The 14,050-nt window shown below is 60.1% G+C and overlaps 1 protein-coding gene across 1 annotated transcript; it reads right to left on the bottom strand.

Annotated features, from left to right (window-relative positions):
- Positions 1–1,038: 1,038 nt before the first annotated feature.
- On the bottom strand, positions 1,039–13,831 carry LOC121170385 (contactin-associated protein 1-like). The gene is made up of 25 exons (XM_041001525.1): positions 13,755–13,831; positions 12,861–12,962; positions 12,578–12,771; positions 11,974–12,121; positions 11,566–11,769; positions 10,972–11,156; positions 10,372–10,515; positions 9,863–10,124; positions 9,412–9,561; positions 9,080–9,251; positions 8,581–8,687; positions 8,305–8,424; positions 7,799–8,002; positions 7,502–7,658; positions 7,287–7,414; positions 6,884–7,069; positions 6,236–6,457; positions 5,814–6,053; positions 4,190–4,543; positions 3,961–4,088; positions 2,441–2,534; positions 2,072–2,317; positions 1,915–1,962; positions 1,211–1,461; positions 1,039–1,056 (listed from the first exon to the last, which is right to left on the bottom strand). The coding sequence occupies exons 1-25, from the start codon at positions 13,816–13,818 to the stop codon at positions 1,039–1,041; spliced, it is 4,128 nt and encodes a 1,375-aa protein (XP_040857459.1). The 5' UTR covers positions 13,819–13,831.
- Between the last annotated feature and the right edge of the window lie 219 nt (positions 13,832–14,050).

Here is a 14,050-nt window from a genome sequence, read left to right as displayed (position 1 = left end):
CCCACAGCTTGATCTGTGGACCAGGCCAGGCGATGGCTGGGGGTGCAAGGGCTCCCAGAGCCCTCAGTGGGTTCCTATCAAACTGTCCCCTCTTAGCCCAGCCCAGTGCCAGCCACCACACACAGCCTGTGGTTCTGCCACTCTGTTTTATTGGTCTGGCTCTGAGGCGAGGGAAGAGCAGGGCAGCCCCCCACCAGCCTCAGAGCTGTCTGGATGAGTGACAAACAGGGGGAGCCAACTACAGACTGTGGGCACAGCACAGGACCGGACAGCCAACTGGGCTTTTCTTTTATATATAAACAGGTAGTTTAAAAAATTAGAATAATATATACTGTTTCCCTAGAGACAGACTCTGCAACAAAAAAATATATAAACAATAGGACCTCCTGGGCAAAAGCAGCAGCATCTGAGAGCGAGGGCTCGCGTGCATTGGAGAGGGGGCGGAGCCTTGGGTCAGGCCCCAAGGCGACTGCATAGCTTGGCAAGGGGGCAGGGCGGGAGGGGGCTGGCCAGGCAGCGTGTCTGCGCTATCTTCTCTACACAGCAGGTTCCTTATGGCTTTGGCTAAAGCAGTGAAGCAACGGAGGTACTGAGGTGCTAAACTGAGGCCTCTGGTCTCTGTGCAAAAAACGAAATCTGTGGGTTGGGGACATCAGTGAGGCCCCCCTCACCCACCAGGGTGGAGAGGAAGCAGGTGGGAGCCAACAGGGCAGGGCGGGCGGGGAGCGGGGGAAGGGAGGCCGCCCTGCTGCCTGCACACACGCACACGCGGCTGTCCCTGCCACGGGGAGGGAGGCAGTTAATCTCCCAGCACTCTGGTTAATCCCTCCCAGCAGCTGGGACGGAGAGGGTGAGGGCGGGCAGGGCCGTTCTGGCCTGTCCCCCGAGAGGCTTCCCTGGGGCAGGCGCAGAGCCAGGAGTCTGTGGGGGTGGGGGGCCAGAGTGAGTGTAGGCAGTGAGGCCCCCTCCCTCGGCTCCCTTCTGTGGCTCTGCCTGCCAGACTTGGTGGGGGGTGGGGTGTCTCTGGAGCAGAGCTGGTTAGGTGGGGCCAGATGTCTGTTGCGGCAGGGAAGGGGGGGGCGGATTGGAGGAGCTGGGCCCTGCAGCCCCTGCTCCCTACTCATTCAGACTTGCCCTCCTCCGAGATTCGGGGTAGGGTCTGACCCCGGGGACCAGAGGCTGCAGCTGGGCCTGGGCCTGAGCCAGGGGCTGGGGCTGGGCCAGGGGCCGGGGCTGGGGCTGAGGCTGAGGCCAGGGCAGGGTTGGGAGCTGGGGCTGGGGCTGGGGCTGGGGCTGGGGCTGGGGTCTGGGCAGCGCCTGCAGCGTGGGGTTTGCTGCTGGGATGGTAGTCGTGGGCGGCCTTGGGCTCATTGGTGTGATAGGAGCCCTTGTAGCGGTGGTTCTGCAGGTAGAATAGCACCAACATGCCCACCAGCCCCAGTAGCAGGAAAGCCACCAAGACTGCAAGCAAGAACAGCAACCGTCAGTGCTATCACACACACACAGAGCAACTGTCAGCGCTTTCGCGCCCTCTCTCTCACACACACACTCAGGTACATACCATCTTGACACATGCGCACCAGAACTAGCCAGATGACCCCATGAAACTCAACGCCTGGCTTGGCCCTCAGCTCACTTCTAATTCCAGCACCCTCTTTCTGTATCCCTGGGGTTTCCCAGTTTCTTATCTCCCCAGCTGTTGGTGTATTTCCTCAGTCCTCAGCTGTAGCCCCATTTCAATACTTCCAGAGGATCTTTAAATATCAGGGAATCTGCGGCCCGATCATACACCACACTCGCGGTGGTCTCTCTGTACCAACAGGCATCCCACCACCCGCGAGACCCCTCAGGCTGGGGACGGGGCAGAATCCCTGCACGGAAACTGAGGGTTAGCGGCCGAGCAGGGCTACTCACAGCCTAGCAGAATGGCGACCCAGCCGTCATCGTGGTAGTAGAGGAAGTCTGCAGGAGAAAGCGGCAGTCGGGACCGCGCGCCCGGGCGCTAGCTCGCTTCCCTGCCGCCCCTCCCACATACGTGTGCGCGCATGCGCCACGCCAGGCTCGGCCGTACCTGGGGGCAGGTACCAAGGATCCAGCTCGGGCGGCACCTCCGAGACCAGCCGCGGCATGGCCCCGCAATTGGACTCGGACAGCTCCCCCTGGACGCGGAGGGCCTCGGCCAGCTCCGCCGTCATGGGCCGGGGGCTGCGGAAGTGCGTCTTGAGTGGTGCCACGTTGTTGAACCGAACACCGGACAGGCAGCCCGAGAAACCCGGGGTGTTGTAGCGCTGGATCTCCGGGTCAATCACCCCCGTTTCTGAGACAGAGAAGGGCTCGGACCACCTCCTCCCCGGTCCCGCCCCGCATCCCGCCCCTCTCTGCCACACCCCCAGCCCTGCCCCAGGCTCCAGGGTCTGGCTGCTGTGCACCCTCTGCTTACCCATCACGCGCCCGAGATACAAGGCCTTGGGTGAGTCCAGCTGGCTATCCACCAGCAGGGAGAACTTCTGTTCTGTCATGGAGAAGTAGTCCACCTGGATACCGGGGGGTGAAGGGGATGGCGCTGAATGTGGCCAAGCGGGCAGCTGCCAGCCAGGGGTAGGATTTAGTGTGTTTAAGAAAACCACTCAGTCAGGGGTTAGATACAGGGAGTGAAGGTTAAGATGCTAGCTAGGATTCCCAAGTTCCACATCTGGGGGCATGGATTGGAGCCTCAACTCTGAGTCCTGACTCCAGCTGTTTCTTCATGTGCCCCTGGAAGGCAGCCAGGGTGGCTCAAGTAAATGGATTTCCAGCAAGCACATGAGAGACAGTTCCTGGTTTCTGCCCTCTGCCATCGTGGGAACCTGGGAAGTGAGCCATCAGTTGGGAACTAAGTGAAACAGAGTTACATTACAGAGAGAGGAGGAGAGACAGAGATCTTCCATCTGCTGGTTTGCTCTCTAAATGGCTACAACAGCCCAGGGTCTGGGCCAGGTCAGAACTAAGAGCTCAGAGCTTCGACCAGGTCTCTAGCGTGGGTGTTTCTTCTGCTGCTTTCCTAGGCGCATCAGCAGGGAGGTGGATCAAAAGTGCAACAGCATCCATAGGGGATGCCAGCATCACAGGCAGGGAGGGACTTAACCTGCTCTGCCATAGTGCTGGCTCCTGGTTCTACTTCTAATCCGGCTCCCTGCTAATGTACATGGAAACGCAGTGGATGATGATCCAAGGACTTGGGCCCCTGCGACCCATGTGAGAGATGTAGATATAATTCCTGGCTGCTGGCTTCAGCTTGGCCCAGACCTAGCTGCTGTGGCAGTTTGGGAAGTGAACCAGAGGATGGAAGACTTCTCTTTTTGGCTGTCCCCTGCCCTCCTTCTCTGGTTGCCCTGCATTTCAGTCAATCAATGAATCAAACAAACAAATCAATAGCAGCAAACCAGCCTGGGTTTCAGACCATTTTAACAAATTATGTATTTTTATTGAAAAGGCAGATTTACTAAGAGAAAGAGAGAGAAAGCTCTTCCATCTGCTGGTTCACTCCCCAAATGGCCATAACAGCTAGAACTGAGCTGATCTAAAGCCAAGAACCAGGAACCTCCTCTGTGTCCCCCACACAGGTGCAGAGCCCAAAGGGGCCATCCTGGACTACTTTCACAGGCCATAAAGAGGGAGCTGAATGGAAAGTGGAGCAGCCAGGAAATGAACCAGCACTTCTATGGGATACTGGCACTTGCAAGGGGAGGATTAGCCAATTGAACCATAGTCCCGGCCCCTGAGGTCTGTCTTAGAAATTTGACTTTGGGAAAAACAATTTCCTCTTGGCACTGACTTATTGTACCACTGCACTGGGGTGTTGGGAGGGCCCAGTAGGCAGAGGACATGGCAGTCCTCTGCAGCTGACATTATGTGGGGTGCTGGCACCAGAGCGGGGGGGCATGAGCTTGTGATCTGAGGTCTCCCCTGCCCCTGCCATACCTGGATGAAGAGGTTGCGGTAGACTCGGGTGATGTTGACGCTGTGGGGCTGGCCGTCGGTCACTGGTCGCGTGGTTAGCTGGTACACATAGGGGCTGGTGCCTAGCTGGTACCGCAGCTGCAGGGTCCCTATGGGGAGGGAGGAAAAGGGTGGGTTTTGCTTGTACCCAGCTGGTGTCAGTATGGGGCGCCAGCCTGGGCAGGGTTGGGAGGGCCGAAGCGGCGCTCACCATCCTCCTTGATGAGCACAGCCATGTAGTCACGCACGAAGGAGCTGACGTAGAGCAGGACCGCGGGTGCCGAGCTGGTGCTGAAGCTGAAGGACACCTCCTCTCCCGTGACATTGTACACAGGCCCACGGTAACCGGGCACGGGCCGACCAGGCCGTGGGTAGTCAGGCAAGCGGTACCCGGGGCCATGATAGCCAGGCACGTAGCCAGGAGTGTCGTAGCCAGGGATGTAGCCAGGCTCATAGCCTGGCACAGGCCGGCTCAGCATATGGGAGAACTCACGGGCTGCAGAGCGCAGGGCTGACTGCAGGTTGTAGCGCATCCAGGTGCCTGGCTCGAAGAAGCCGCCGATGTCTGGAGGTAGAGGCAGTGAGGTGAAGGGACCCCTGACCCCTCGCTTCCCAACTCTGAGGCTCTGAGTGGCTCACACACACGCACTGACTGACACTGGTTAAAATCTCCGTCCCCCAATAAGGTGACGCTGTGAAGGAGTCGGTGGATGGGCAATGACGTCAACAAGGGCCAGGGGTCTGTGTCCTCATGTCACGGATGGCCAGAAGAACAAGCAGTAACATGACGGGCGGGGACAGTCACCACCAGGACTGCCCCTTCTGGGGTCAGCTGAGCGACACTGGCAAGGAGAGCATCAAGTGCACCCGAGCCTCTTCCCGGGGTAGGGGCGTCTGTCTCACCGTGCGTGGCTGAAGCTGGTGACCTCGCTGTGACTGCCTTCACACTATGGAAACTGCAGATCTTCAAAGCAGTTAACTATTTGGGGCCATTTTTTATGTAACTTTGGGTTCAGACATTATTTGGGGTTGTTTCCAGTGTAATTAAATAAAATCATATTGCTTCTAAAAAAAAAATCTCCATCCCCATCCCCAACCTGTTGCATGTACCTGTGGGTCCCACATGGAATCTTAATGCCCCGACAAGGCCAAGAGCTCACTGGACCCTACCTCTGCATTTTACAGAAGGGGACGCAGAGGCCCAGAGATAGCTGATAACTGACCTAAGAGCATGTTGGAAGGGACAGCCAAGATAAGGATAGAGCTGGCCTGATTCCATCCATCGTACATGCCATGGCATTCCTCCCACTTCCAATCCAGGTCCGGAAGTCCACTGTCCGCTGTCTGCCACAACCACCCCTCCCCCCGCCCAGCCACCCAGCTGCCTGTGGACTCCTGCCCTGTCCAGGCCAGTTTCCAGGAGGCTGCAACCTGCGTACGTGTGTACAGTCATGTTATGCGCAATGTCAAGGTTTGCTTTAAGCAAGAACCAGGGTGGGGCTAGGTTTTTGGAGCACAGCAGCTGTCAACAGGAAATGGCCTGGAAGGCCACAGTGAGCCGAGGGCTACGTGTAGGTAAGGTAACAGCCCGTGACCTTGGAGGTGGCAGGACCAAGGGGAAAGGGACTGGTTTGATGTTTCTGAGTTCTTTGTACACCAGCAAATGGGACCAGCCATGCCCCGTCCTATTTGATGGTTTGGAGTCTACCAGCATCTTCACCTGCCAGCTCAAAGCTCAGGAACCCAGTGATGACATTTTCCCTGACACTGGCTATAGACCCCCCGCCTTCCCTACTCTCCCCTACACCTGGCTATGCCCCGGGTAGCCAACTGACCGTGGTTGCAGTACGGCCCATCGAAAGCCGTAAGGTCACAGTCACACGTGTAATAGCTGTAGCGCTCCACGCAGCGGCCTCCGTGGAAACAGGGGAAGCGGGGATGAGAACAGCGGCCTGTGCAGTTGGGCGAGGTGCCCTCAGTGGCATTGGCACGGCCCTCCAGGTTCAGAGTCACTCCATTGAGACGCATGGCCCTCAGGCATCCCACAAAGGGGCGCCTCTTAAGCTCTGCAGACCCTGAGAACAGACGGGGCAAGGAGTGGGTGATGGGAGAAGCTGGGAGGGGGCTGCCAGGGATTGGAGGGAAATGGGGGAACCTTGGCCTGCAAATGAAGCAGAGGGACCAGAAGCCCAGAGACCAGTCTTGAGAAAGTGGGATGGGCAAGGGTGCCCCAGAGCTACCTCTAGCTGCTGCTCACCCACGTAGAGGGGTTGGTCATACTCCAGCCAGATGTAGGTCTGTAGGGGCATGGGCCGCAGCACCCAGGGCCGGTGGTCCACACGTAGTCGGGCCTGCTTCACATTGATTTCCGCTCGGACCAGGTGCCATTCATCATCGTTGAACTCAAAGTCCTCCGAGTGCACCGTCAGGTTCTCATCCCCATTGCCCACGTTGAAAGCGAAGACCACATCCCGGGATGCTGGACAGGGCCACGGGGGCAGGCTCAGGCCTGTGGGGTCCTTCCCAGCCTCCCTTCCTCACCTTTCTGGGGCTCCTCCCCTGGCCCCTGACCTTGGCTTTGGCCTTGGCCTGTGACACACTCTCTAAATGGCTTAAAGCCTCATGCCCATGGGCTGCAGGCAAGACTTGTGGTCCCTAGCCCCACAGTTCCTCCAAGGTGGGGAGATCCCAGGAGTCCAGCTTCCTTTCTTTTTCACAGGTAAGGAGGACCAAGGCCCCAATAGGCAAAGCAAGTGCCCATGGACACACAGCAGCCAATCCAGGGCCACTGAGCCCTTCCCTAGTCACCTCTCCCAGTGGCTAGTCTTCCTACCCCAGCTTCTGCCCGCCCCCAGGCCTGTGCCCACCCACCTGCCCGTCACCCTCCCAGAGCCCGCCTGCTCACTGTTGAGCTCTAGTCGCACATAAGGCCGGCGCCACTGGCAGTAGGCGCCCCCCATGTTCTCCAGAAATACCCCAGAAGGAGCTGAGGTCCTGAAGTAGAAAGACACGTCGAGGCTGTGGTTGGCACGAATCGGAGGGAAGCGCAGCGCAGCCCCAGTGTGGAAGGAGATGGTGTTCCAGGAATTTCCTGCAGAATGGCAGACAGCAAGGACTTGTCCAGGAGGCCCCAGGGTAAGGAGTTAGGGGAGGGGCCAGTCCTGAGCACAATGAGGGGCAGATCACAGCAGCAGCAGCAGCAGTTGCCAGTGCATCCCAAAGACACCACACCCCACCCCAAGCAGCCTACACTCTGGACCCGCAAGAGCCAGCGTGAGGGCGGCATGCAGAAGGAACCTGCCACTCACGGTCGCCATAGCAACGCAGAGGCCTCAGGAAGAACTGGGCCTCCGATGTGGAGCGGTTTGTATCGCCCACCACCACCTGCGTGACGGGCAGGTGGTCCACGAAGGTCAGCAGGCCCTTGTCAGTCCTCCTGCGGGGCGGGAGGCGCCGGTTCAGGCCCTGCCACTCAGCTGCCCCTGCGATGCTGAGCCGACCCCAGGGGCCCTGCCCCACTCACCACTGGGGCTGGTCAGCATCACAGTTGCAGTGCAGGGCAGGGTCTACGCAGCTCCGGTCCAGCCCGCAGGCGCAGCGCTGGATCCCGGGCTGTGAACCTCCCCAATAGAAATGCTGCTCCTCGTTACGGCCAATCCAGAAGCTGTAGGGATAGCCTCCTGGCAGGAAGAGGGAAAGAGGGGCGAGAAAGGCAGCTTCTAGGCCCTGTGCCTCCATCAGCTTCCAGCCCAGACTCCTGCCTGCTTCCTCCTCTCTCTCTCCTCCTCCCTCTCAGGGGTTCCCAGACACTGGCCCTGACCTCCCGTGTTGAGCAGGCGGGAGTTATAGCAGGAGAACTCGATCCACTGCTCGCAGTGCTGCGAGGCGTTGGCCAGGGCGCTGACCTCCTCCCAGGACGCGTTCCAGTACTGCACTGCCCCCAGGAAGGGCCGATCCATGCTGGAGCCCGTCACCCGTGTGGTCCACAGCCTGTCATGCCGCACCACCGTCCAGGCCCGGTTCTCTGGGAGCAAGGAAGGGCACAGAGCCTTGGCTGCACATGGGGGCCTTCCCCACCCATCTCTCTTCCCACTTCCCCACAGCCCCAGCACCCCCACACCAGTGCAGCCCAGAGTCAAGGCATGGAGCCAGTAGCTGTGCTGCAGCCCAGCCCCGCCCTCACAGGGGAGGCCGGAATGGGTCGGTAACAAATCCCTTAGTGTATCCTTCTCCTTCTGGGTTTAATCTCACTGCCACGCCCCTCCTCCCTGCCACATCCCCGGTTGCCAGGTCAACTGCCCCTTGCTACCCTTTGGAGCCTCTCACCTCGAATATCACAGTAGACCATGAAGGGCTTCAGGGGGCCGCTGCCATCAGGATCAATGGTGAAATTCCCAGATGTTTTCCCACTGAGCCGATAAGCCTCACAAGACTCTTTGTACAAAGCTGGTGGGTAGTGCAGTTGGGAGAAGGTGATCATGGGGTGGGGGGGGCCTAGGAGGGCAGGATCCCCTCCTCTCAGTGGCCTTCCTTCCCCTCACCTCCCCCACACCCAGCCTCCCGGTCCTGGTCCTGGCTGTCCCCAGCACCCCGGTGGCTTACGCTGGTGGCAGGTCTCCCCCTTGTAGCCTGTGAGTTCACAGTAGCAGATGAAGTCGTCCCAGGACTGGTAGCAGCGGCCATCATGTTCACACATGTTAGGGCTACACCTAGGCCAGGGGTCAGTGCCCAGGGGATGGAAGCTCACTGGGAGGCAGAGGAAGCTTCTGCAGCAGCTCTAGGCCGCTTCCCAGGTCCCCCTGGGGCACACCAGGGCTCTTTCACCAGGTGCAGGGGCATTGGATGCTGCTGGGCCTCAAGTATTCCTGGTCCCCCTCCCCTTTCCACCCCAGAGAACAGAAACTGCCTTATCCTACACTCCACCAGTGCACACATGTACACACACACACACACGCACACACACACACACACACTCACTCTCTAAGGCCAACAGTACATGCTTTATTTCTACTCTGAGCTTGAGTCAACAGAAGAAGATGGGAGGTGAGAAAGGCCCTATTGCTGGCAGCCCAGGGGGTTCCCAGACTCCTGGGAAAGGTACCTGTCCGTGATGCCACATGTGTCGAAGAGGACCTCAGCATAGTGTCCAAGCCGCCGGAATTCCACCAGCGTCAGGTTGACCAGCTGCCCATCCACTTTGAGCAGCTCCATACACCCATGGAAAGCTGTCTGGTTTGAGTGGCAGCCCCATCGGCCAGCTGGTTTGGGACAACCTGCAACAACCAAACTGCTATAAGGCCCTTCCCAGGAGCGAGAAAAGGCCAACCACAGACGTGAGCTTCCACTCCCCAGGGGTCCAGAGGTGCCAGCAGGCTCCTCTCTGTGTGTCTTCCCTCTCCCCTCCCTCACCCTGAGACACTGGTCTCCACTCACCCCCAAAAAAGTAGGAGGTCCCTGTTCGGATCAACAGTGGATAGGAGACCCTAACTTCTGCCCCCTCCACGTCGTCAATGCTGATGACTGCCTGGTTTTCCTGGGCCACAAAATTCACCTCATGCCAGAAGCCATCATTCAGACGGTACCCTGGGGACAGGAAGAATGGCGCAGGTGCAGGCTCAGGGGAGGCGGGAGGAGGAAGGAGAGGGAGAGAGGAAGCAGGAGTGTGTCCCCCGCTGTGCCGCCTCCCCTGCTACTTAGGACAACTCTGAAAGTCCTATTTCTCTCTGTGTGACCCCAGCAGGTGACCCTGCAGAGTCAGAATGGCTGCCAGACAACTCTAGGCCTCCCAGCTTCTCAGAACTGCCTCCAGCCACTCCCTCCCCGCGCCAGCAAGCCCCGGCCTCGCTCCCCTGCCTGAGCTCCACAGTCTTTCTTGAGCCCTCACCGGCAGCGAACTGCAGCTTCTTGCGGCCACTCTGCGCCACTGAAACGTTGACCTGTCCTTCGCTAAGCATCAGTTCCACGTGGCCCAGGCCGTCACCCAGGCGGGAGAAGAGGAGAAGCCCCGTGAGGTCCCACGTGCGGAAGCGAAAGGAGACAGCAAGGCGGCCGCGCCGCGGGAACCCAGGCACTTGCACAAAGTTGTGCGGACCTCCAAAGTTGATGGGGTGCGGCACGGGGTCCAAGCAACGGAACGCCACCTTACCCTAGGGGCGAGACGAGGCAGCGTCAACCCCGAGCTCGCCTTGGCCCGGCAGTACCATTTCACATGGGTTGGTGAAGCACCACGGGGTGGGGGTGGAGGCTGACCCATGTGCCTTGCGGGATTATTGCCCCCGTTCCCACACACACACTTGAGAATCTGGCGGCTGGCGAAGGAGGGGTGTTCCGCCCCAGCTCTGCCTGGCCAGTGGCTCCGGGGTTCCACCCTCCCAGTGCCCCCGCACCACTAGCCTCAAAGGTGATCCGCGAATGGCGCCGCACGGCCAGGTCTGCGATGTTGACTCGGTTGAAGATGACGTTCTCCATGCAGCCGCGAAAGTTGTGCCGGTATGCGAGGTTTTTCTGTGTGGCACCCACCAGGCCCCCGATGAACATCTGCGGGGGGAGGAGGCTGATGGGGAGGCTGTCTGTCCCGCCCTGCACGTTCCCACACACCAAGCCAGGCTCCAAGCACGCAGGACCCCACAGACAACGAACCCATTTGGGATTCTTGCTTTGCAGATGGGATGGGGTGGTGTTGGCCCCTTCCGCATGGTTGTGGGAAGAACCAAGTGAACACGCTTCCTCCCTTGATTGATTCCCAGACTGCATCCCAGAAGTTTCGGGGTGGTGGGCACCCCGGGCACAGGCATGCTAACAGCGAGCCGCGGCCTCCGCAGCGGCCCGTATCTTGCGGAGGATCTGACGCTCTGCCGCGGACAGCTTCGAAATTTCGGAGCGGTAAAGCAAACTTTTCAGCCGCAGGAGGGAGACAGGCATCCCCCACAACCCACGCTGCTCCACCCAAGCCCGCATGCACTGGCCTCTAGCACTTCCCTGTGGCGGCCTCACCTCCGTGTCCAAGTTCAGCATTTCGAAGTCGCCATTGAGCACGAAGCGCTGCACGTAGCCGTCCAGGGTGAGATTGGCATTGCGGCCAAAGCGGTCCACGCGCACGTAGTGCCAATGTTGGTCGTTGAGGACGCCACCGGCGCTCACCGTCGTGTGCCCGGGCCTGGGCTGGATGGGGCTACTGCCTGGGTGGGGGGCGGGGCCGAGTGAGCCCTCCCGCCAGCAGGTGCAGGACCCAGAGCCACACCCAGTGCCCTGGGGCCGCTGACTGGGGCAAACTTCTGCTATCCTAACTATAAAACCTTAGGCTGAAAGCCGCTTCTCTCACATCAGGTGACAAGCTCAGGAGACAACCGATCACAACGATTCTCCATGAGTTTGCCGTGAGGCTGAAGCAGGGCTTTACCCGAGCTCACAACTCAGCCCTCCTGGCAGAGGCCAGGGCTCTGCTGACACCAAATCCTGACACCAAATGACACCGTTTCCCTAGCCAAAGGTGGACGGCCCGGCCAGCCAGAAAAGGAATGGCTAGGTTCCCGCACAACGGCAAGCGGAATAGCAGCGACTCTGGGTTGGGCCACCCGGGTCGCTCACCCAGGCTCATGTGTAGCAGCAGGTGTGCGCCCTGCAGCTCCAGCGTGACATAGTCCCCCTGGGCGCCCTCGGCGTGCAATAGGAGCCCGTCCTTCTCCTCTGTCTTGAAGCTGAACGCGAACACATCCCACAGGCTTCGGCTGACCCCTCGCGGGAAGCGGTAAGAGATGGCATCGTCACCATCGAAATACAGTACGTCGGACTCTGTGTAGAAAGCGAAAAGACAGCTGGCGAGCCCAGGCTGGCGGTAGCCACACATCTCCCCTGCGCACGCGCGCGCACACACACCGTGCCTCTGAGCCGTTACCGTATGGGCAGCCCGCCTACGCATGCATACACACGCGCACACACACCGTGCCGCCGCTCGCTCCGCGCCCTCCGCGCCCTCCGCGCCCTCCGCGCCCTTACTGTATGGGCAGCCGTAGAGACCCAGCCTCAGGCCGATCTTGCCACGAGGGTTCCAGGCAAGCGGCACGATGCGGATGTAGCGCGCTGTGAAGTGATAGTGGAGGTCGTGGCGCACCACTGCGGACTCATTCACGTTGCCGAAGAAGGTCTGTGGGGTGGAGGCAAAATGAGTTAAAACCTCCCCTGCATCTTCTTTTGCCTTTCTCTAAGCCTCCCAGCCCATCGGCTTCCAAAGCAAACCCTGCGGGATGGTCCCCCGCCTTGGTAGCTCAGCAGTGACCATGGTGGCAGCAGCGGCGGCAGAAGTAGTGCCAGTGCAGTTTCCCTAGCCTGGAGTGTGCCCCCTCCCGCCAGCATATTCTTTCCACAAAAGTCCAGGTGCATGCCACCTCCTCCAGGAGCCCCCTGGGATTTCACACCACCTGTGTGTGTATGGAAACCCGGAGATCTGAAAGAGTCTTGCCCACACAGAGAACCGGCAGCTCTAAGGTTCCTCTCCTGGACCCTCACTGCCACCCTGTTCTCTTCCTTGAAGGGGTTACCCAGCCCTGAGCCCAGAGCAGAGAAGGCTCTCCAGGTGTGTGCGCCTGGGCGCTAGGAGTACCGCGTTGTGCCCTTGCTGGTAGAAGGGTGTCCAGCTGTCCACGCGGTCGCCATAGAGCAGCATGTAACGTGTGACCCAGTCCCAAGAATTAAAGGAACCCTGCGTGGCCACGGCTCGGATCCGGTGCTTCTTCATGAGGTCTATCTGGAGCCAGGGATTCGGGTCCCCAATCCGGGGTGACCATCCACTTATACCTACACAAGGGTTAGGGATATCAATGCGCGCTCTCCCCCCACCCCAGCCCCGGGGAGTCCCTTGCATGACCACGCGGTGGCGTGCTCACCGTGCAGACGGGCGAAGCGTGGCGCCGTGAAGAGCCCGTAGTAGGAGGAGGCACCCAGAGAGCGTGCATACAGGGGCCCCACCAGCTCCTCGTCGCAGCCATCTGGGTTGGGAGAGCAAGCCAGCCAGTCAGTGCCAGTACCACTGACACCTGGGTCTGCCCGCTCCCTTCCAACCACCACCACCACCTTGCGTCCGCTGCCGCAAGACCCAGCCCCATCTCCCAGCAGGGAGCGCGGCAACAGCTGCACACCCAAGGGACGCTCCCTTTCCTGCCAGAGGGGAACCTGTGGGCCTGGTGCCCAGTAGCTGCCCTGATTCATCACCCACCCCCAACACAGTCCTAAACCGTAGCAGCTCCCAGCATCCAAACCAGCCCAAGACACCCAGGCAGCCCCAGCCTTAAGCTCCCCACAAACCTGAACCCCAGATGTAAGACTTTGCCAGCACCCACTGCTACTAGCTCCCCAAGCCCCAGCAGTAGCAGCACCCTCTAGGTCAGGGTCACCCACTACTGCTTGGATCCCAGCCTCAAACCCCAGTCCCTGGGCCAGCTCCAAAGTCCAGCCCCATCCTCCGGCAACATCCCCAGCCCAGATCATCCTAGGCTCAGCCCGAGTCTCAAATCCAGGCACTAGCTTGGGTTTGGATATCCGCCCCAAATCCCGGCCCTGACGGAGCCCAGCTCTAGCCCCAGCCCTGTAGCATGTGCGCAGCAGCCTCGGAGCTGCAATGCGGAGCGCGGGGGAGAGCAAGGAGAAGATGGGAGTGAGCCGGCGCGCCAAGAGCCCGGGAAGCAGCAGCGACCACCCAGCCGCAATGCGGCGCATGGACCCGCCCTGCCGGCTCTGGGTATCTCAGCCGGACCCCGCCCGCCTCCGAGCGCGGCACTCACAGTAGCCCCAGCCTTGAGCTCCTGAAACGGCGGCAAGCAGGATGCAGAGGATCCTGGGCTGCATCGTGCAGGGCAGCCGGTTCCCAGAGCCCCACTCCAGCTAGGGCTCCGCAGCGGACTCAGCCTCCAGGCTGCTGGGGCTTGCAGCGACCCGCGCTTCTTCCTCCTGGCCCACCTCTCCCACCCTGCCTTTCTGCTGTCTCCCCCACCTATCTCTTCCTCCCTCCTCTCTCCGTTTCCCGGTCTCCTCTCTCCTCTCCTTTCCACCCTCTCTGCTCTCACCTCCCCCCCTCCTC

Source organism: Ochotona curzoniae, unplaced genomic scaffold (assembly GCF_017591425.1).
Source record: "Ochotona curzoniae isolate NIBS_2020 unplaced genomic scaffold, NIBS_Ocur_1.0 scaffold_2453, whole genome shotgun sequence".
Taxonomy (NCBI): domain Eukaryota; kingdom Metazoa; phylum Chordata; class Mammalia; order Lagomorpha; family Ochotonidae; genus Ochotona; species Ochotona curzoniae.
This window is presented reverse-complemented; position numbering and strand designations above follow the sequence as displayed.

Bases quoted from the DNA above. Each gene is read 5' to 3' on its own strand.
- LOC121170385 (XM_041001525.1), bottom strand. From the start codon at position 13,818: ATGCAGCCCAGGATCCTCTGCATCCTGCTTGCCGCCGTTTCAGGAGCT. The intron at 11,770-11,973 runs GTAAGGGCGCGG...CTTTCTACACAG, and splicing joins TCTCTACGGCTGCCCATACA to AGTCCGACGTACTGTATTTC. The intron at 6,458-6,883 runs GTGAGCAGGCGG...GGCCCTGTCCAG, and splicing joins TGTGCGACTAGAGCTCAACA to CATCCCGGGATGTGGTCTTC.